General features: G+C 36.9%; 1 protein-coding gene across 1 annotated transcript in view; it reads left to right on the plus strand.

Annotated features, from left to right (window-relative positions):
• Positions 1-24,320, plus strand: part of PTPRQ (protein tyrosine phosphatase receptor type Q) — a 4,272,575-nt gene that overhangs the window by 2,801,308 nt on the left and 1,446,947 nt on the right. The window contains exon 25 of the mRNA XM_044087226.1: positions 10,266-10,332. Coding sequence (XP_043943161.1) covers positions 10,266-10,332 — 67 coding nt within the window. The remainder of the gene's footprint in view (positions 1-10,265; positions 10,333-24,320) is intronic.

A 24,320-nucleotide genomic window follows, 5' to 3' on the forward strand; every position in this document is an offset into this window, starting at 1 on the left:
CTGCTTCCAAAAATAGAATGCACTTTTGCAGTCTACCCTATATCTCCCATGTTGCGTGGGCTTCTCCCCACACCTATGCTACTTTAATGAATTAACTTTCAAATCATGCAGACATGGTGACAGGTCAGACTGTTTCCTCTAATCCATATTGCATCATCTCTAATTCTGCCAATTACAATAAAGAAAGGCACCCATTAAAGAGCAATATACTCAAATACTAATAGTACTTAATAAATAACACTTTTAATGAGTGGGACTAGATCAGTGAATATTTTAGTGATCATTCCCACAGCAAAATGTCCTCTTCCCATTTAATCAAACCCATATCTGGAATTCTTCAGGCAGATTGATACATAGTACAGTTTCTAGCACTTTTCAATTATAAGGGATCCCAACAAGAAATAAGTAATTACAGTCTGATTAGCTTGTATTGAAGTCCAGGAAAACAACCAAAATACTGCATCAGTAAGAGCTTGTAGTGCAGTGATGGCAAACCTTTTGGGTTTGGCGTGTCAGAAGCTCCTGGCACAAAATAATTCATTACACTTCATACGAGCAACGAATGCAAAAGTAATGTCTTTGGTAAGTCGGGTGTTGGTGATTGCCGGCATGTCAGACTGATCACCAACTCTTACATAGTTCCTTCACCCATCTTATACCCTCTTGATTATCACAGAGAACACATTCCCCACAAATCCTCATGGCAGTACATCATTTTACAGATCTGTAGTTCTCTGTGTGAAAAAAGTACTTGCACAAATCCAAGGAGTATTTAGTCCCAGCCACTTCTTCCATCTGTCTCTCTGTCTTGTTCAAATGAGTCTGGTGCAGGAAACTGGAAGAATGGACAAGCAACACCTTGCAATATAGATATTGTTCAAAAATGTCATAAGCTGTTTCAAACACACTCTTTTGTGAAATATCACAAATGCTAGAAAAAAATATTAGTCGATAATACAGTTTTCCTAAACTTCAGTGGTATTTCTATGAAGTGTGTCTTAAGGGGCTAATCAGAAAACTAGAAAACCAAAATCTATCCAAAAACTGACTGAGCTAGTCCATATAGCTGAACAATCAGGCCTGAACCAAATATCTCCTTACATAATGAGTTTTATGCTATATAAATGATATACCCTATCCCAAAATAGGTATTTTGTGCAAAATACACAGATAGTATATTTGGTTCATAGGTAGTTAGTGGATATGCTGTTCAGGAGACAACTGTAGACTCTAATCCAAATTCTCAATTGCCTCAAAGCAGTAGGTGGTTAAGTGACATTCTGAAGGTATCACAGTAGGCAAATGAGGACTGAGGGAATCAAACCCAATTAGCTTTAGCATTACTTACACAAATGAAGCTGCACTTTTAAAACAAAACAGACTAAGATACGTTTAAATGAGTATATGAAGAATAACATTACAGTAAGCATGGGTATGTTTAAAAGAATAATGGAGTCCATGCCAGAATGGTACCTGATGTCAGCATCTAGAAATACTTGCGAATTCTAGTAGATAAAAACATAAAATGTGATGAACATGTTCATTTAATCTAAGCTATTGCTACCACAAAAAAAGCTCCATTTCTAAGGTATACTAAATGTAGAAGACTTGCCCTGATTTGGTCAAAACTTGAATAAGAAACAACCATTGCAAGTATACACTTCATAAGTAGTTGCTAGATATGCAGTCCAAGAAATGATTCAGGAGCTTAGCCCAGTTTCCTAACTGTCCCACAGCACCATCTATTTAAGTGATTTGCTCAGAGTTATAAATTACTCATAAAGGATAGCAAGAACTTATAAGTATGTCTACTTAAAAGTGCATAAGGCAAGGCCTCGTATGGTCCCTGTTATTGCTTGTGTGACAAAGGGAGATACTGCTAGCACAGCTATCTGGAACTTTGTAAATAATTGCATGTCATTTGTGAACATTAACATGATCTATATAAGATGTTTGTGTTACAACTGTATCAGAACTGTATGCCATGTGTATATCAAACTGGTCTGTACAGATATGTGTGTTGAAAAAATATTTTATAAAGTGCTTGTGCTTAAAATGTAGCCACTGTGTGCCCTACTGGAAAAGAAGAGAAATGTATATGCACCATTGTAACTCTTTAAATGTATATATTTTAACAGTGGAAACTGGAGTACACTATAGGTTACACAATAAAAGATGATATCTTTCAGTTTCAGTGCAGCAGGAGACATAATGTCTATACTAGGAAGCTTTCTGTATTGTCTTTGGAGTGAACTAATTACTACAATTGTTTTATGACTTACAGCATCTGCCAAAGATCTAAGGTCTATGTATTTTCACAGGTAGATGCTAAATACTGCTAGCTTCCAGCAGTGTGGGTTTCACCTGGGATAGAGTCAGATGGCAAGAAATTATGTTATTCTGTAAGCTATCCCAGCAGTAATATTTGAGGTATTAATTTGAGGAGTCTGTTAGTGAGACCCAGCATTCTGTATTCCGTCTTTGACATGACAACATAGATGGGTAAAAAGCAAACAACACCAATGGCAATACCAGGAGTCAGTCCACTGAAAAAACCTTTATTGTGTTAGCGCTTTCATGCACAATACTGTGTGCACTTCTTCAGACACATATTCTTGTAAAAAGCCATATTTTATAAACTAACCAATTAAAACAAATTAATATCAATTAATTTCAATTAAGCTATAAGCTTACCATTTAAAAAGACAGCTACTATGTTTGAAACATACTTAAAATGCAACTACTAAATAACAGACCTGAAAATCATATGTTATAATATCACAATACCAATATTAAACCTATTATTCAAAATTAGAATTAGGCATATATACCCTAAACTTATATAGTTAAATAACATGTAACATGAACTATACCCAAATGTTTTATACCAAACATGTATTAAAAAGATTTTTTTATAAAACCTAACGCTCCATTGCTTTAACAACAACTAGATTTGTCTTGCCCTGTAAGTAAGTTTCTAGGGTATAGGAACTTCCTTAGACACAGTCAGAAATATAGCAAACCTTAGTTTAGATATTTTTCTTTATTTATTTGAGACTGTCCTGCAATGTTGTTTTAAATATTTACTGTGGTTTTGAACTCTGATGTCACTGTGAATACATATTTAGTATTGTCTTGTTTTTTTATTATTTATTATTAAAATATATTTAAACCTTCCACTGTGACTTATCTTTGCAGAGCTATTTGAGTTTTGAGAGTACTTGCACATTTATTTGATGATACTGTGTAGGCCACTCTTAATAGCCTTGCTCCTGATCAAACTACCATTTGCATTAATACTAACATTACACAGTAAGACTGGACACCCTTTGTTAAGGGTCTTAGTGTAGCTGATAAGGAGTTGGCTGGTGGCAGTGATAACTACCTCATAGTCTGGGCAAAAGGGGGTGTGATGCTCCTGCACTGGCCCAGTAATCAAGGAGCCTAAATCCTCACCACAAGCGCCAGTGAGGGATGTACACATTGGGAGGATGAACAAGTACGCACACACACACGCACACACATGCACACAAACACACACACACACACACAGTAAAGTACAATTTCCCTTAAGAGCACACAGATGTCACAGCCAGTCTGGGGCTGGTTTCTCCCTCTTTCTCCAGATCCCCAGTAAGACTCCCCACTGGCACAGCTACAGGGTTAAGATCTCAGCCGAGTGACCAAGCTAAAACCTCCAGCACCCTCTCTGTCCAACCAGTGCTTCATGTCCCTGCCCAAGTAGCTAACACAAACACACACACACACACACTTTGAGATTTGATTGATATATAAACACACACACACATCTGGGAAAAGCTGGCACAGGTTTACTAGCTATCCCCCCTTCTGTACCAGCTGCCACCAGCCACCCTTACTTATCAGCTACTATAATGCCCTTACCAAAGGGTATCCAATCCTACTGTGTAATCTTACTATTATCCAAATGGTAAGTGTGACCAAGACTAAGGCTATTTAGGAGTGGCCTATACAGTGTCACCAAATACATATACAACTGTCTAAGAGCTTAAATATCTCTAAACAAACCAGCCACAATTAAAAGGTTTACATATATTTAATAACAAATAATGAAAGAACAAGAAAATACTCAAACAACACAGTAACTACTGAATTCAGCATCACAGGAAATATTTTAAAACAACATTGCAGAGTAGTCTCAAATAAATACAGAAAACATCTAAACTAATCTTTACTATATTCCTATCTATATCTAAAATATACTATGCCCTAAATAACTTACTTACAGAGTAAGGCAAATGTAGTGCTGATGATGAGTGAATGTTGTCAGATCCAAAGACAAATACAAAATGTCCAGACTTTCACTGAGAAAGTTCTTATATTAATAATCAACATTACTGCTGGGATAGCTCAGATGACATCACTCTTTGTCACCTGCCTTCAGTTCCCAGGCTAATAGAAACTTAACAAAATTTAACATTTCTCTGTGAAAAATAATCTCTCAGATGTTTGCCTAGAACTAGAAGTTGTAAAACAATTAAATACTTTTACATTTTAGACCTAGTAATTGCTTCTCTCCAAGACAATAGAAAGAAAGTTCTAGCTCTAGACATTGTGTCTGCTTACTGCACTGAAGCTACTTTTTATAGCACATCTCATAGCACTTTTAATTTCAACTTATTTTCTTGAAGTTTTGCAAGTTAACTCATATGTTCCAGATTCTACTATTAAAACATACATTTCCACAGGTATATAAGTTAGATACATTTCTGTTCTTTTCCAGTAGGGTACACTGTGGTTACATTCTTGAAGCTCAGTACATAACATGCACACACACACTTCTGCACCAGTAGTTTAATATACATATATCATACAGTTCTCTCATGTTTGTAAGACAAGCATATGAGTCATATTAATATTCACAAATAACATAGAATTATTTACAAGATTCCAGCTAGCTCCCAATCCCCCCTGAAAACTCAAGCTAGTTTTTCAAGTACCACTTCAGAAACATTGCTTGAGAGGGTTGAGCCTATCTGGGAATACCTTACCCCATTCCCTGTCTTGAGATTCCATCTGACTTGGCACTGATGACCCCAGTACTGTGCTGCACTGTCCCATCAAATGCCTGCAACCCTAGGCTCCACCATAGTAATTTGGGATTTTCCTGGCTGCCTCCCTGTAGCCATAGATCCCCCTCTGACTCCTCCTCCCTTGTACTGCAAATACTTAGCCCAAGGGCCTCCATGTTATGGTAGGTTTTCATCATGTCAACATGATACAGTTTGTGCCGCTGCCTCCTGCCTAGCAGTTCTACCATATAGTTAACATCACTGACCTTTCTTACCACCTTATAGGGTCTCTCCCAAGCTGCCTGCAGCTTGTTGTGTCTGACAGGAATGAGAACCATTACCTGCTGCCCTAGAGCATACTCTCTAGCTTGAGCATTCCAGTCATACCAGACCTTTTTCTGCTGTTGGGTTTCTGCCAGGTTCCCCTGACCAAGCCCATGAGTTCCCTGATCCTTGTCCTGAGGTTTAGGACATATTCCACAACAGACTCCTTGTCAGATTCACACTCACCATCCCACTCATCTCAAATCAAAACAACTCAAAGGGTGAAAAACCTGTGGATTCCTGGGGAACCTCTCTGTAAGCAATCAACAGATGGGCCAAATATTTGTCCCACTCCCTCTTGAACTGGTCTGCAAATGCCAGTAGCATCATCTTGAGTGTAGAGTTTAAGCTCTCAACAAGACGATTAGTCTGGGGATGGTAGGGGGTGGTCTTTAGGTGCCTCATCCTACAGTGTTTCCACAGACAAGCCAGCAGGTCTGACATGAAATCGGCACCTCTGTCAGTCAGCATTTCTTTTGGAAAACCTACCCTGCTGAAAATTTCTAACAAAGCATTTGCCACATTTTCTGCCTCAATGGAGGACAGAGCCAATGCATCAGGGTATCTGGTAGCATATTCTACTACCACTAGGATATACTTTTTCCCTGTGGAACTTAGGGTACTCAGAAGCCCTACAATATCCATAGCTACCCTCTGAAATGGCTCCTCAATCACAGGCAAAGGTATCAAAGGAGCTTTCACCTTGTCTCCTGCCTTGCCTACCTTTTGGCACTGCTCACAGGTCCTGCAGTACCTGTTATATCTCTGGAAATCCCAGGCCAATAAAAGTTCTGCATAATATGTCTCTTTGTACGTTTTATGCCCATATGACTTGCAAAGAGAATATCATGGGCTATGGCTAGAAGCGCCATTCAGTAAGCTCTAGGCACTACCAACTGTTATATTCTCTCACCTTCTAGCCCTCCCTCAGGGGTCCACTCTCTATACATTAACCCTTTGTTCCAGTATACAGATACCCCCTCCCCTTGAAAATCAGGTGCCTCAATAGCTACCTCTTCAGGCCTTAAAATGTAGGGTCCGAGAACTGAACCTGTCTCAACCTTCTCTTTGTAACCCTTCCCAGCACCCCTTCCACAGAAAGCCTGGTAGCCTCTGACAGCGGTGCCTTACTGTTAGCCTGGGTACTACTACTCACCTCTGCCCTTGTAGTCACTCTGTCCAAGGGAACATCATTACCCACAAGCAGCTGTGGCTCACCTTCAGTCACACTGCTACAGGGAAGCTTCCTCCCTGAAGTAACCACCTCACCAGTCCTGGCTGCAAGTATGCCATCTGTCTGGGTCCTCCCCAGGCTACCAGTCCCACATGCTTGTGTCCAAGCCTGACTGCATGTAACTGCATGCACACATGGTACTGCATTATCAAAATAATTCCCTCTCAAGACATCTACAGGGATATCCTCAAACACACCTACTTGCTGGCTTACATTTCCACCCTCCCAGTCAAGGTGAACCCTAGCAAGAGGTATTTGGAATGGGGTCCCTCCCAAATATCTGACTGGAGTAGACTGCACAAACAAGTAGTGCTCTTCTGTGACCATTGCAGGTTTCACAATGGTTAGGTCAAAGGCTGTCTCTCTCTCTGAGCCTTGGCCACTTTCCCATTCATTAAGCTAAGATATAACCTCTTGTGGTACTTTGGTACCCTTGTTGTCTCACTACTGGCATTTTGTCATTCCCACTTACTGGCTCTCCCACCTTTTGTTCCCTACCTTGCCTCTGTGGGCATCTATATGCTACATGGCCCCACTGGTTGCATTTAAAACATTTACCCCTTGGTCCTGGATGTGTATCTGGACTAGTGGCTTCCCCTGCTACTGGCGGACTCTGCTGGGGCAGTCTGGGCTGCCCACCATGGGTTCCCTTAGACACATGAGCAGCACTGGGTGTCCCTGTCCTGTGCACTGATGCCCTGCTTGCTAGTTATAGGTCTTCCTTCTTCCCCAACTCATCTACAGTATTGCAGCTAACCAGATTCTCGTGTCCTCAGACAAAGTGCTAAGGGCTTGTTCCCTCACCAGAAGGTCTGCCAGCCCTTCAAAAGTGGTGACCTGACATCCACTCACCCACCTAGTGCTGTGTAGCAAGCAGTGTGCTACATTTTAAAAGTTTTTTCAGGACTTCAGAACTGAAGCACTTTAGCATTGTGTGTTTGGACTGTAGCAGCTGTGTGCTACACATTCAAGCAGTTGTTATGGCAGAGGACCTTTTTTCTTCTCATCTTAGAGTTGAAGTTGTGCTAGATTGGGGAATGATATCAAATGCCAGAAAAGCTAGTTACATCCCTGATTGTTCCTCTGTTCCTATGCACTAATTACCAGAATGCTGATGCAGAAAGAGAGCATTTAAATTCTACATAGAGACTTCTACATAGACCAGTATCGAACCCTGGATCTTGGAACTGAGTTAATGATCTCCACTTTCACAGTTAAAAAGGAGTCAGAAGTTGAAAGAAAATATAAAATGTATAAGAATATGAGAGATCTGTAATCATTTTGCTGTTAAGAAAACCTGAGTGCCTGCACACAGATTTACAAAAGACAGAATGATCTGATACCAACTTGAAAGGCCTAGAGGGGATGTTTCTGCTTGAATGTTTTAGGATTAATAATTATAACTGAAGGTACAAAGTTTAGAGGAAGTTGTGGAATGTGACACAGATTATACTGATGCTTTATAACAGCATACACATACAGTAAAAGAATTGATGACCACTGGGACAAACCAAGAAAGCAACTAGAAAAATAAAATCAAGTACTTCTGCAGTAATCTTTAAAAAGAAGTCTGACAAATACAGAGATAAGTCTAGTTATGTTATTTGATAAAAACAAGGTTGAAACTACTCCTCCGTTTCTACTTGAATGTTATGTACATAATTATAGTTTCCTGAAGCAATTTCTCCATTTGTTTTTAAGATATTGTAAGCAAGACATTTTAGTTTAGTAGTCTTTTCTTCTTCCATTGTTTCCTAAATCTACAAACAAGGACTATGTTTTCAGTCTTTAGGTACATTAGTCTACCTAAAGAGAATGGTATAAGAGAGGCAGGTCTTCTGTAACACTTTGGCTAGAAGGACTCAGGCTTTCTTGCCTTGTCCTTCTGCATACCTCTGCAAACCATCTTTCTCCAGCAGTTCTCATAAGCACCCAGTCACCATTTGTAGCATGCTTACATCCAATTGCCAATAATATTCTTATTGACATATTTGGAAATAACATTAGACTATCTCTCCTCCTCTCATCTTCTTCTTCCATTGTTTCCTTCATCTAACAACACAGCTTGTTAGCTTACACAACATAATATGCTACTTCATGCCTGCATAACCCACCCTTTTCTTTTTCATCATGTCCTTAATAAACCAGGATGATGTGTATTCTTTCCATGCCTCCTACCTTTCTGTAATGTAGACATTCAGAACAGCCTAGAATCCCCTTTAGATTATCCTGTACTTGTTCTTCCACTCCCAGAAACACTTGCTACAATACCGTGTTACCATTTACATTTCACATCATTTAGTACTACCATATAGTACATACTGTCAATTTATCTTTCTCCCATCAAACTCTGTAAACACATATGCCTTATTTCTTCCCCATTTAACATCAGGAGAACCAGAAGGAACATCCAAAAGTTGTTCATTTTGCCTTAAATGGTTGTCGCTAGAAATAGTTGCTGACTTGAATTACATGAGATCAGAATATTGTTTTCTTTTTTATTTACTGATTTTCTCCACCAGAAAATTGCATCCTCTAGTGTATTTGTAGCTTTCGTTTCCAGTTTCAGTCATATTTACAGCAAATACTTCCATCCCTTTAGGTGTCACTTCATCTAACATCTCCACTTTCAGAAGACTGACCCACTTCCTTACCTCTCAACCTGTTAGTGCTAGAAATTTGGACAAAGTCTGACAAAATGGTGTGACAGAGGTCCAGAAATAGGAACAGATGTTAATAATTGCTCTTATAAACTTAGTTGCTAGAATAACAGGGTTTGTGTTAGCATACATTTTATAAAGGATTTAAAGCCTGAAACTCAAATGTATGTTATCATTTAGTAACTTCAATTCACAGATCATCCCAGGGATTTGCAAGAAAATCACAAATTTTATGAGGAACAGACCAAAAATATGAGGCAAAAATCTGAACATTCAGGGAAAATCTGGACAGCTGAGAGGTAGGCTTCCTTTACATTCATTGACATCTACTGCTCAGACTGTAATCCAGGAACTCTGTATTGCAGTCCCTACTTCATTTATTCATCTCATTTCTGCACAGCTAACATCCCATTTTCTCTTAAATAGTACTGCCAGAGGAAGAGGTGAGTTTTCCAGATGTGTAGCATTTAATCGAAGAGCATTTCACCCTTTTCTGTTTGCTTCTTGCAGTTCCCTTCAGTTTTCTCATGCTAAACATATACATGGCCAATGATGTAAGACCATATATTTAAGTCTTGCTACATGAAATGATTCATAGATGTTATATTATTTTCAGTGATATATAATACTGTTGCAGTATTATGGCAGTGCAGTCTTCTGTGAGAAAGAAAAACAAGGTTATATGTATGCTTATAAACTAAGGATTACACAGTAAGGGTAAGAAATCATGTTATCTCAGTGGTAAAAATGAAGGAAATTATGTTATTGCCCTGACTGTCATGTAAGTATAGTCAAACATGTAATGTCTACAAGGTAAGTAATAGCCTTTAGAAAAATGAAATGACAAGGTACATTACATCATGTAGTATCTTAATTCCTGCCTTATCTCATTGATTAATAATGCAGATGTGCAAACTTTACATTATTTATGACTGTGCTTAAACAGCTGTAACTGTGCTTACATTTCCTATAACATGATTTAATTTCTTCTTGAAGGTTTATGCAGTGAACGGAGCTGGGTCTGGACCAAGGACTATGTTAAGAATAACTATGGATATTTTGGGTAAGAAGGCATAGTTATCCTTTAAAAAGAACAGGATTTAGAGTTCAAAGTCCTCTAGTATAGCATTAAATTAGTGGCAAAATAGTCTGACAGCTTATGAATCTATCATATTATACTATTTACAGTTTCACAAACATTCACACGCTCATTATGCATACATGCACTCACAATTGTGGTTGTGGATACACATACACTCAGTGCTTTACATTATCTTTTTAGACAGATTACTCTTTTAACAAGAGAGTTGCATTGAGTGAAAAAAAGAACAAGAAAAATGACAAATGTGATGTGATTTTAGAAGTATTGTCAAACCTTTCTCAAACTGTTGCAGAAAAATATGAATTTGTATCTGAAATCCCTTAATATGATACAGTGTAGTAGAAACAAATAAAAATCTATACCAGTCATCCTTCAGTTGTTTAAACACCTTTATTAAATTATCACTTAGGTCATAGGCATACATAAATTAAGACAAAAAGAAAACAAACTACATTAACATTTTTCATTTACATTATTTTACATCCCACATAATGTTTTCTTTCTTTATAACAACTTTCATTTAGTTCAGCACTAAACAAATTGTTCAGTCCCTGCCTTTTCCTAAACCTTACTGCTGTTCTTCATGAACATTATTTTTCATGTATTATTCCCACAAATTCCATTTATTTCGAAGTAATTTACTTCTTCACTTTTATAAAGATTCAGTTTCTACATCTTTTATCTCTTTTACAATATTCAGTACTTCAAGTACAACAGTATGAGGCATTAATTTGGCAAAATGATTTACATTTTGACTTCCATTTTCCAGTAATTGCTTTTTTGTCAGCCAGTAGAATTATACTTAATATGACATTAATATAGCTAGGCAATCTGTGCCCATCTCAGAGAGCCATTTCCTTAGTTTCAGCAATATACTCCCTCAATAAATTCTGACAGCATATTCTGTAGGGAATTTGTAAAATCTGCCAGCTCATTACACTCCCAAAAACATGTTCCCAGTTATCTCTTTCTTCATCATCACACCTCCAACATTTGCTATCTATCTGAGAAAGAATTCTTTGAAGTCTGTTTGTAATATAAAAATAACTATGCAAACACTTCCAAGCAAAAATTCTAAACCTTTTTGACTCTTTTTGCACACTTATACATATGTCCTCCCATTGTTCTCTTGTAAATTGCATTTCCAATCTATGTTCTCCATCTTTGTTAAAAACCTCTGATTGATTCCCATGGTTAATATGCATTAGAGAATGGGCAAACTCTACATCAGCACCTCGGCTAGAGAATGGGCATTTTCCAGCAGGGTAATAATGCAATGACCACTGAAATATTAGTTTGCTACTTCACAGCAGCATTATCGAGCTGCCATGGAACTTGGACAGAAAAAAAACTAATGGTCACCATTATTTTATGCTCGCAAAGCAGTGCTTTTGCTGTTTAGCGAATATAAAAAATAAACAGAAAGAAAGAGTATGTGTGTGTGTGTGTGTGTATGTGTATGAGTATGTTTATGTTTCTGTCTGCCTGTGTGAGTTAATGCGTGTATAAAAGCAGAAGAGAATGTGTGCGGGAGAGATCGAGAGAGAGAGTGAGAGTGGTCTTGTGTTCATAACTCTCAATTGTCCAAATGTTTATACAATGTCCAGATTTTTGCCTCATATTGACTGTTCTTCATAAAAGTTGTGGTTTTCTGAAGTTTTGTAGCAAATCAGCGAGGAGTGAATTCTCTAAACAATGACAGGCATTTGAGTTTCAGGCTTTATATCCTTCAGAAAATGTATTGTAATACAACACATTTTATTATGCCTACTTTCTAAGTTTATAAGAGCAATATTTAAAATGTATCCCTATTTTTTGGGGCTTTGTCCACCTATTATTTGTGACTTTGTCTACATTTTTTGTGCTAAGGGGTTGAAAGTTATGCTTGTGTGAGCGAATGCTAGTATGAAACCAGAGGAGACTGTGTGTGTGTGTGTGTGTGTGTGTGTGTGTGTGTGTGTGTGTGTGTGTGTGTGTGTGTGTGTGTGTGTGTGTGTGTGTGTGTGTGAAAGCAGAAGACACTGTGTATGAGAGAGAGAGGGAGAGAGAATGAGCTCTCTTTAAAATCGTGTTTTACTTACTTATTTTTTTAAATACTATATTTTTTTTTTATATATTTTTGATGTAAAATGCTTCTTCCAACACCATTAATGTATACTACAAAACGTTTGAAACATTAGGTAGAGGAACTATTTTACATGAAAAAAAATATAAAAAAATAATATAGTACTTAAAAAAAAATAAGTAAGCGAAAGACAACAGTTTTACAGACAGCCCATCTCTAAGTGCAATAATGCCCTCCATGGTGTGTGGTAATGCATAATTAATACCCTTCCAGGCCTATAGAGGCCATCCACCTGCATGTTGGGTCTCACAACATCCCTGGGTGGCATTAATTACACAATAACACATACCTTTCTTTTCCTTTCTATCCCTAAAACAGAAATTCTGTCTATTAACCACTAGCATATTGGCCTAACAGACTTTCCATATTTCTACACCCTTAACTTTCCCATCCTTCTCTCTACTTGCATCTAATGTTCTGATCCTCATTCTTTACCTTACTCCTACCTTATGTATATATAAAAAAAAAAACAAATGTTAAATAAATAAGTAAATAAAATAAAATACCCTGTTGGGCATTTTTGCTTATGCATTTTAAATGGCCTACTAATTATCCCTTTTTAACAGCACCTTCCATTCTAGCTTCAATTAAAAACTCTACCAGAGCAGGTGTTTCAGTAGGATTCTGCTATCCCTTTTTCTTTGCCTGTATTCTGATATCAATCTCTGGTAGGGAAGGCAGTCTCTAACCTGAAGTTCAGTCTTATTCCTGGCCTTGTCCCACTCTGTTAATCTTCCCTCTCTAGTAAAAATTTGCTTCCGATACATTTGTTCAATTTCCAGTTTTCTCCAGTAAATTCCAGCCCGCTCTTGCAAATTTTCTGTACCTGTACTTGCAGTCATCCTTATTGGCAAAATCTCCTTTCTCCATTCCTGTGTTAACTTGGTTCTTAGAATATTTCCTGAAACTTTATGAATATAATATTCTGTACTGTTGTTGTTATTCTCCACCATGATCTACATCCAAAATCCCACCGATTGCCAGTTCTTTGTACTAATTGTTGACATGGTTTATACTGCAAAATGTCATCTTTTGGAAGAATATACCACTTGGGCATCTTAAAAGGTGGCAACACTAATTTTAGAAGTGAAGCAAGATAGTGAAGGAAAAGTATTGATGTTCCCTAGATGGTTTATGACTGCACATATTTTGCTTTATAGTCTGCTCATTTATAATACAATAGAATTTCTGAAAAGGTGACAGCACTAATTTCAGAAGTAAAGCAAGATATCTGAAAAAAAGAAGAATCTCAGGAAGGAGGCAGAAGTGAATATCCACACCTTATTAAGTAGAAAATTGGGTGCTTTCGTCCAGTTTAGCTGAACTTCTTCAGAATAAAATCATAAAAACTGACACTCCTTTTATACAGCTCTAAAATCATGTGCCCAATCAATTAAATAATTAAGACCACTCTTTACAAAATCTTAAAGCCAAATTAATATTTAAATAAAATAATTAAACAAAAATAATTGTATAATTTAAAAACAACCCTGGATGAATAACATGTGACACCATGAATCATTTTTCAAAAAAAGTATAAATATATCCAGGCCGTTAGTCTGATAAGAACAAAAAGGTGAATGAACAAATATATAAATACAGTGTGTTGTCGTACATCTCCTAAAATTCCACAATAGCAATAAAAAAGACTTGCTAAACATCCACATTATTAAACCCATATGGAAAACACTGTCAAACTTAAGATAGATCAAGGTAAGAAGATCTACATAGAAAATGCGGCTTTAAGTCTCAAAATACTAGCTAAAAATATGGTCATTGAGACCTGGTGGTTCTGTGGCATTACATCTAATCTGCCACCTAAATTCCTTAAATTAAAAAAAAATCATCTGATGATCCACCCCTGAGAGCCAGGTCCTCTTGATCTATGACACAAAACTTAAAATGATGGTTGGGCTGTTTTTAAATATTCTTACTAACAGAATTTCTTTCACCCTTACTTTTCAATTCATTAATACTTTTGTCAACAAAGTAAAAAACATTTTTAAGTTTGTTAACTTTACTTTCAAACAACAAATCAGCCTGGATACTTTCATCAAGTCTAGTAATTTCATTACTCAAATTACAACATTTCCTACCATTGTCTTTCACTAATATGGTTAAAAGTTTACATTCATGTCTGTTAAACAAAGAATTTAACTCACAACTTAATGGTTAATACTTAATGAAACCAGTGGGATACTTCAACAATCATAACTCTTTTGGAACTTGTTCATGTCTAATACACTCCTTCAAGTAACAATTTTCAAATTGCAACTTCTTGTATTTAAAAACATAGTCCTGAAAAGTTTTAATCTGTTGATCTATAGTCCCTCAATCAACACCACAGTCCTATCTTCTGATTCTCCATTCACTGCTTTCTCTGAGTCAATCACCAACAGAAAAACTGGTAGAAGGTCCATTTCTACTGACTGTGGAAACCCTATTGGCCACAGTTCCTTTCAGAGGGCACTTGTTCTTCCCTATACGTTTACAATGTTATGATATTCAGAATATTATTCAAAGAAACTGGAACTTGTACAGGATAGATCTGGAATATATTGACATCACAGGAGAATAAAACAAGGATTGTATACAAAAAATATGTTAGCTTCAAAATGCTATTAGAAAGCCTTTATTCAATGGTAAAAAAGGGGTGTGTGGCAAAATACAGACACTGCCCCCAATGTAAATTTATTTTAGAAGGGGATAACATTTGGATCCCTAAATTTGGGACCATAAAGCTTATGCACAAATATTATTATTATACTAAAGGGGTAGTGCATGCTGCAAGATGCCAACTATTTGAAAGTTTCTACATAGGAAAAACTAAAAGGGCTTTTAAGAGTAGAATCTACCAGCATCAGTATGATAGACAAAAGCAAGACTAAAGAAATGCCCTTAGTAAGCATATTTTAAAACACCCCAACCATCATTTTAAGTTTTGTGTCATAGGTCAAGTGGGCATGGGTTCCAGGGGAGGATCATAAGATGATTTTTTTAGAATTTAAGGAATTTAGGTGGCAGATTAAATGTAATTTCACATAACTACTGGGTCTCAATGACCATATTTCTTTAGCTAGTATTTTGAGACTTAAAGCCCTGTTTGCTATGTAGGTCTTCTTACCTTGATCTATCTTGAGTTTAATAATGTGAATGTTTAGCAAGTCTTTTGTATGGTTATTGTGCAGTTTTATGAGGTGTACAACAACACATTTGTTCATTCACCATTTTGTTTTTATCAGACTAACGGCCTGGGTATATTTATACTTTTTTAAAAAAAACTGGAGTTTTTTTATTCATGGTGTCATGTTATTTATTTAGGGTTGTTTTATATTATACAATTATCTTGTTTAATTATTTTGTTTCAATATTAATTTGGCTTTAAGATTTTGTAAAGAGTGGTCTTAATTATTTAATTGATTGGGTTCATGATTTTTAGAGCTGTATAAAAGGAGTGAAAGTTTTTATGGTTTTTATTCTGAAAAGGTCCAGCTAACCTGGACAAAAGCACTCAATTTTTTACTTAATAAAGTGTGGAGATTCACTTCCGCCTCCTTCCTGTGACTCTTCATTTGATATCTAAAAAAAAAGTATTAATGATCTCCAAATGGTCAATGACTGTTCATATTTTCATTTAGAGTTACCCCAGTTATAATAAAATAGGATTTAAAGAAACAAATACTAATAGTAAGTACGGCTGGTAATAGCCAAGCTGTTGCTTAATTTAAACAGTAAAGTCTGAATCCTGTGTTGTGCACCAATATCCCATACTTGCCATGATAGTATTTATTGCATTGAAACCATGAACTAGATAAAGTAGATATTAAAAATGGATGGACTGATGGCATCTGAGATGATATTTAATGTCCTTGCCTTGTAAGTAGACATCTTTATGGACTTATTCCAGATGGGTTCATATAACTCTTTACCTAATATTTTCTTTTGGGTTTGATTACCAGCTTGCTTTTACATCTGTGGTTATGGTTTTGGAGACTGTGACTTTTTCCTTAAGGTTCACATTTTTTATTAATTGATACAAATGATTACACACTAATGACTGGGTCTTCACCTGTCCTGATCATCTTTGAGATCAATCAGCAGTGGGAGAAGCATCTAGTAAACAAACGGACACCTTCCTGTATTGATGGTATTTTGTTTTATGCTCACTAATTTATAAGCATGACTGTCTTTTAGTTCTACTCAAGCAAAAGTCTAAGGTACTTAAATCAGTGAGAAATATGAAAAGGTTTGAATTGTAAAATCATTGTGCATGCCGGCATTCTTTACTGAGAAGTTGTCCAGGATGGTTGTACATATGTGCATGTTATAAAGAGGTACTTACTAAAAATAAAATCTTCATAATTGCAGCAAGTAGACACAAACCAACACTATCCAGGGATCTCCACTATGTAACAAATAAATCCAAGAAGTTTTAATAAAACAGAGAACTAGTAGAGACCAGGCTTCCAGTTTCTAAAAAAATCAGGTTTAATTCTGTCAGACTGACACACATACAAGCGCTTTCACAATTAGCTTCTTCAGGTGAATAAAATGCAGTTACAAAAACACCCTTTATATAACAATTAATTATGGTCACATGCCTAATAGTAATTAGTCTTAAAGCAACCTTCTTATTTCATAAAAACTATGATACACTCCATAGATATAATATAACAATAGGATGCCATATTCATAATAAGCATATTATATGCATAAATACAATACATACAATATATATCTGTAGTAAAAGTATACTTAAAACTCATTGTCTTAGGGATCTTGCCTTAAGTAAAGGTCTGATAGGGACATGGTCATTGAGTCCATGTCCCATATCTGCCCTGAGTCTGATAATCCACTCAGCTTCGAGTGTTTCAGTTCTTGTTCTAATGTCACCACCTCTCATATTTTCAAAACATCTACCTAATGCTAAAAATTTAAAATTGTGCTGCAAGTCAGTCTCTGTTACATGTTTAGCCAGAGCATAATGTACACTCAGTTTCTTAATGTTATATAAATGCTCTCTAATCCTAAATTTAAATTGCCTATCAGTCTTCCCTATATAAAATTTACAACAGACTTGGCAAATGGCTAAATACACTAAATGTAAAGTATCACAAGTGGCAGATGTCCTAAAATAAAATATTTCTCCTGTATCTGGATGCACAAATCTAGTCTCTTCTAGAATATATCTACAATATTGACAATTTCTGCAAGCCTTAGTCCCTTCCATACACTGTACTTTATTAACATCTCTCGTAGTGCATAACCTTCTTTTTAAAGATTTCTTATTTTTGAATGTGAACTGTGGTTTAGTGCCCATGTGTCTAACTTGTTCATCCATCATTAGAATGTCGCAGTATCTGTTAAATATGCCTGTATATGCACGGATATTCCTAGAACAACTGAGGTACATCCTTAATTTCTGGGGAACATGTATCCTAGTTTCCTGTACACTAGTAATAGGATGGGCGTGTTCTGAGAAGGAAGGTTTAGCCCTATCTCCTCTAAGTCTAGCTACCTGACTTATGTTAGTTTTTACAAATTCAGTTTCATATCCTCTCTGTATAAACTCTTCTTCTATTTTATCCATCTGTCTACTAAATTCTTCATCTTGTACATTAAGTCTAGATAATCTATATGTCTGATTTTGCACAACATTTCTAAATATAAAATTAGGGTGCATGCTTTCTCTATTCAGTATGCTATTGACATAGCATTCTTTTCTATAAAGTTTGGTACATAGCTTAAGGTTCCGATCCCTAAAAATTGAGACATCTAAAAAAATAATGTCTGTGCAGGACCAATTCATAGTAAACCTCAAATAAGAGGTAGTGTGATCAATAAAATGATGAAATTACTTCAGTAAATCAACTGACCCCCTTCAAATAAGGAAGAGGTCATCCACAAATCTACAAAAGAACACAGTGTTACAACTATAAGGACCTTGAACTAAATTATTAGCTTCCCATCATAATTAATGCCCTTCTTTATGCTAATCACTAATGCTGTGTCATCTTTCCAGTCTCTGCCATTGCTATACAGCCTTCATCCATATAACTCTATGCTCCATCCTGTTATGATACCAGCAGCTAGCCTTCCACTCCTCAATCATCCTTACCTTTGCATTATTTTATAAAAAAAAAAAAAAAAAGAAAATGTCACAGTGCAACCATAATGCACTCAACATCAAGAAACATGCAATTGGTACTTGTCATCAAATAACAAATTTACTGTGCTGTACACCCAGCCCAATGGTAAACAAACTAATACAAAGGTCTTCCATACCTTCCACTTTGCACTGAGCTAACATACTTGTAATCTCTGCAGTCCCACTAATTTCCTTCTATGGAGTCTCCTTCTCTATCACAGTAACATATAGCCACCACCAAAAATCTTTATTCATTCTTCTGGGATCCACCCTCTTAAAACCTCCACATATACTACTTTAAATCATATTATACTTTCTGTGTACATTACCTCTTTATACTATACTTCCTGTTCTTCCAAGACCTCATTATTCTAGTTCTTAGCATCCTGCCAGCAATATGGAACATAGCCCTTTCTGTCTTGACCACCTCTTTCTCTTAAATGCACTCCAGATAACTACATTCCATCCTCTACTCTTTTCCTAACCTACATTTATATATTTCCTTCAAAGTCTGCCTGGCCACTTTTCCAGAGATGACTAACTCCTACAACTCCACCATATATACAAATTCTCCAGGATCCCCCCAAAAAGCTAAGCTTCAGTAACTCTTCTAAGTGTGTCAGGTGATCACCTATAATATTAATTCATCTTCCTGTCATACAGCACCCTCACCGTCATATCCAGACAGCATCACACTGTATTGTTATACTACCCAGGTGTGTATCTCATAGAAAACTTAAAGTAGGTTTGCCCGTCTTAAAATTCTAATTACTACAGTTGTGCTGACAGAGCCTTATATTTATTTATTTTAATTATTTATTTTATTTTTGTTTACCAGGAAAGTTCAACTGGGCCAATGCCCATTTTCAGCAGAGGCCCAGGGAGAAAAGCTACATTTACATAAATACCATTAGTAATAAAGTTACAGTGGTAAAATAAGACAGTGCAGGAAAGCTCTATTACATGGAATGCAATTACTAATCAAGTTACAGTGGTAAAATAAGTGCAATATTTAATGTGTATTTACAGAAGAGAATAACAGTGGTCAATAGAACTGTACAATATGTAAGCATCAAAACAATAACATAAAGGAAGATGAAGTACTCAAACAATAAGGTAATACAAGTCAAACATAACATGGACAAGAAAAAAAAAGATTGTCTGAAAATAAATTACTTGACATGTCATTTGAGGTCATTTGCACAGTCTTAAAAATGAGGGTAGACAACAATACATATGTGTAATGCCTTTATACAATATCTATAAACCGAACATATCCTGTCTGAATTCACAAAGGGAACACGAAGTAAAAGTGCATGAAAGGAGAGACGGACAGAAAAGGAGGCAGCTGGGTAGAGGTTGATAGATCAAGAATACAGAGAAGACGTAGCATGGTAATAAGATAAAAAAGTGAAGAAAGTTTAGCCTGGCTTAGTGCAGGAGCAAAGCCAGGTGATGGTAGGTGTTCTTTAAGAAGTAGTTTGAATTTGGATGTTTTAGTAGTATTAAATATAATCTGAGGCATAGAGTTCCAGGACTTTGATATTTGTTCGAGAACAGTCAATCACCATGACTATTATTGAATTTGGTTACTTTCAGTAGGAGTTTGTTGGAAGATCTTATGGATGTACTGTTGGAGTGGGGCTGAACTAAGTCCTTGACCATAGGCAGTTATCAGGAGCGTGAATGATGGAGTGAGTGAAAGTTGGTGGGTTAAATGATAGAATATTAGGTATTTCCATCCATTTTATTTGGTGTAGTGCTGTGCAGTGGTGTGATCTTTAGGGAAGGTTTGAAGCAAATCTGGCGATTTTATTAAAGCAGGATTCCAGTTTTCTTAGGTCTGTTTTTCTGAGATTAGTGAATATTGGTGAGGCATACAAGAGGGTGGAGAGTAGGTCTGTTCTGGAGATGGAATGTCTGGTGGTATCAGTTAGGAATGTCTTGAGTCTGTAAAGTGAATCTAACTTAATGTGGATCTTTTTGATAGTTAGAGCTAGGTGTTTGTTGAATTTAAGACTGTTCTCCAACACCACCAACAAAGTGTAAAATGACAAAACTCCTTATCTCCCCTCCTGTTACCCTAGAGTTCCCCAAGGATCCATTGTTGGACCTCTTCTTTTCAACATATTCTCCAACCAACTCCACAAAGCTACCAACCTGGTTAGCCAACTCTCAACTAATACTTAACCCCAAGTAAAACACAGTTAATGATATTTGATCTCACTTGAGCCTTAGACTCCATACAACCATTCACAATATTCTCAGCCAATAACACCCCTATCACATCTGTCCAACACACCAAACTTCTAGGGGTTATCATAGATCACAACATGAAATTCGATATGCATATTGCACAGACAATAAAAGTCCATAAAAAACTTAGAACTGTATATAGATGCAAAAAGTACCTCAGCAATGACAGTAAAGCCACCATCGCAAAAACCCACCTACTATCCACAATCCTCTATGTCTCCCCATACTCATCAACCTAAACAAAGCAGACTTTAACAAACTAAACACCTGCTACAATAAAATAGCTAGGTTTGCTACTGACTCACCCTTCAGGACACATCACTGCATAGCAGTCAAGCAACTATCCTGGCTAGAATTACCCAACCTGCTCACATATAACCAACCAGCTTACAATAGCCCACCAAATTCTATATTATCCCAATAGAATTCCTGCTCTTCAAGGTCTACTTAATATCTACTCTAACAAATGCCTATTAAGATCCACCAATAAAGCACTGGCTGATGTAGGTAAAACAACAATAACTCTGGGGACTCCTTGTTTTCCATTTCTGTTACAAAAGCATGGAATACCATTCTTGTAGATATTAGGACCACTGAAAACAAAAATAATTTCAAAAAACTCCTCTAGTCCCATTTACATAGTTCTTGGTTATGTAAATGTTCTGACCCTGGGTGTCTTCATTTAATTAGATCATATCATACCTTAACCTTCTATGAAAACTTGCAACAACTCCTTTCTATAATCTTAATCAGTGTGTGTTTACTGTACTAGCCACTGATGAATATAACCATATGACTGAACAAAACGTCCTTTCAACTGTATTGTTTATTGTAACCCACTGTGCTCCTTATAGTATATTTACTTTTTGCTCCTCTCTTGGTCTTCAAACTGTAACTTTATTAACTTTTGACTCTGTATTGTACTTTATTAAGATGTGTATTGTATTTACTGTATTTGCTGTGCTAATCTTTGTGGAGCTTTTCTCCCCAGGCCTCCACTGAAAATGGGATCCATGTCCAGTCAGACTTTCCTGGTAAACAAATGTAATATAAATAAATAATAAACAATTGACAATTGTGACCCCAAGGAGCTTGGTGTGATCTACAGATTCGATTATACTTTTATTGGAAGAGTAGATCGTGAAATGGGGAAGGCAATCAAGTGTTTTGCTACTGGCGAAGAGCATGAGTTTTGTTTTATTTGGGCTGAGTACAAGTTGGGAGTCTGAAAGGTATTTGTGATGTCTAGGAAAGATCATTGGTTTCTTTGTAGGAGTTCTGTCAGGGAGGGAGCTACACATATGAGGGAGGTGTCATCTTTATATTGAACAATAGTTGTGTGTTGAGTGGCTGTGCAGAGTTTGTTGGTGAAAATGGTGACAAGCAGTGGACCAGGAATTGAGCTTTGAGGCACACTGACTGAGACAGGTAGTGTGGTTTTGCCACTTAACTGCCTGTTGGTGGTCAGATAAGTAGCTGATAAACCAGGACAGGGCTGGTTTGGAAAGGTTTAAGGATGCTGGCTTGTTGAGAGGTTTCTGGTGAGATGCTGTGTCAAAAGCCTTTGACATATCAAATAAAACTAACCAGAGCAGTTGTAGTAATATGTTTTTGTCGAAAACCATGTTGGAATGTGGATAGGAGGTTGTTGCTTAGAAGATAGTCAAGGAGTTGTGTATGTATCTATGCATTTTTCAAGGATCTTAGCTATGGCAGGGAGAATAGTAGCCTGTAATAATAGCCTGTAATTTGAGAAATCAGTGAAGGTGCTGCCTTTTTGCAGGTGCATGATATAAGAGACCTTCCAAAGTTTCAGGATATATTGCTCAGTAATGGTCCAGTTAAGTAGGAGAGGACATCTGCTGCAAGTCTAAGAAATTCATTAGGTAATTGGCCTGCAGTGAGGGAAGAGGGCTTAAGTTTGGAAATAATTTTTTAATGGTGTTAGTTTGCATTGTTTTTATAGTGAAGGATTTGCGATTAGTTTGTGATAAGGTAGGGAGAGATAGAGGGGTATTGTATAGTATATTTATTTTGTCATGTTTAATTTGTTTTTTGGCAAGGTTTCATACTTGATGGTAGGTATGAAGTTTAATTTGATTTTTGATCTCATGATAATGGTACCAGGCTCTGTCTCTCTGTTTGAGGAGCATATTGGTGTCATTAGTAAGCCATGGTATATGTTTAGATTTTGCACAGATCTTTCTAATGGGAGCTAGAGTGTTTAGGGCAGTGAGGAATTTTTCATTGAAGTATCAAGCAGCCATGTCTAGATGAAGTGGTTTTAAAGGGGACCAGTCACACTGATGAAAGAGAGTTTTATAGGCTTCTGGGGAGAAATGCCATGTCTAGGTGAAGCGGTTTTAAAGGGGACCAGTCACACTGATGAAGGAGAGTTTTAAAGGCTTCTGGGGAGAAATGCCATGTCTAGATGAAGTGGTTTTAAAGGGGACCAGTCACACTGATGAAGGAGAGTTTTAAAGGCTTCTGGGGAGAAATGCCATGTCTAGATGAAGCGGTTTTAAAGGGGACCAGTCACACTGATGAAGGAGAGTTTTAAAGGCTTCTGGGGAGAAATGCCATGTCTTGATGAAGCGGTTTTAAAGGGGACCAGTCACACTGATGAAGGAGAGTTTTAAAGGCTTCTGGGGAGAAATGCCATGTCTAGATGAAGCGGTTTTAAAGGGGTCCAGTCACACTGATGGAGAGTTTTAAAGGCTTCTGGGGAGAAATGCCATGTCTAGATGAAGCGGTTTTAAAGGGGACCAGTCACACTGATGAAGGAGAGTTTTAAAGGCTTCTGGGGAGAAATTTCTTTTGTTGTGGATATGTTTGTAATGGATGTTTTTTGGGGGCATATGCATTGCCTAAGAAGTTACATGGGTAGGTGATCACTTAGGCTGTCTGTGAGACAGAGGGAGGCTTTATTTGTTAAGGTCCAGGGTAGGATTGATTGTTTTTTTCCGTGCTTGTCAAACCTGGTAGGAGATGTTATTAATTGACTAAAACCGTGGAGGTTTATAAAATTAGTAGGATTGTCTGAAGAGCATGTCATCCAATCTATGTTGATCTGACCCATCACTATGGTTTCCTGACTAAAGTTTAAGGCACACCAACAAAGGAGGTCTTCAATAATAGTGGGATTGTTACCTGGGGGGTGTAAATGGCTATAATGATTTACTAGGGTTAAGTTGGAAGTGGGAGATTAATATTTCAGAGTTCATGAGGTCTAGGGGGTTGTTTTCCATTTGTTCTTTATATATTATTTCTATGCCACCACCACGCTTATGGGTCTTATCATGTCTGTGGATATTATAACCATGAGTTGGGATTTCATTTTTCTGAATGTGGGGTTTTAGCCAAGTTTCTGTTAGGATTACTATTTCTGGAGAGTATTGGGGGGAGTGTTGGGTGAAATTC

Source organism: Protopterus annectens, chromosome 11.part0 (assembly GCF_019279795.1).
Source record: "Protopterus annectens isolate FY-2018-M chromosome 11.part0, PAN1.0, whole genome shotgun sequence".
Classification (NCBI taxonomy): domain Eukaryota; kingdom Metazoa; phylum Chordata; order Ceratodontiformes; family Protopteridae; genus Protopterus; species Protopterus annectens.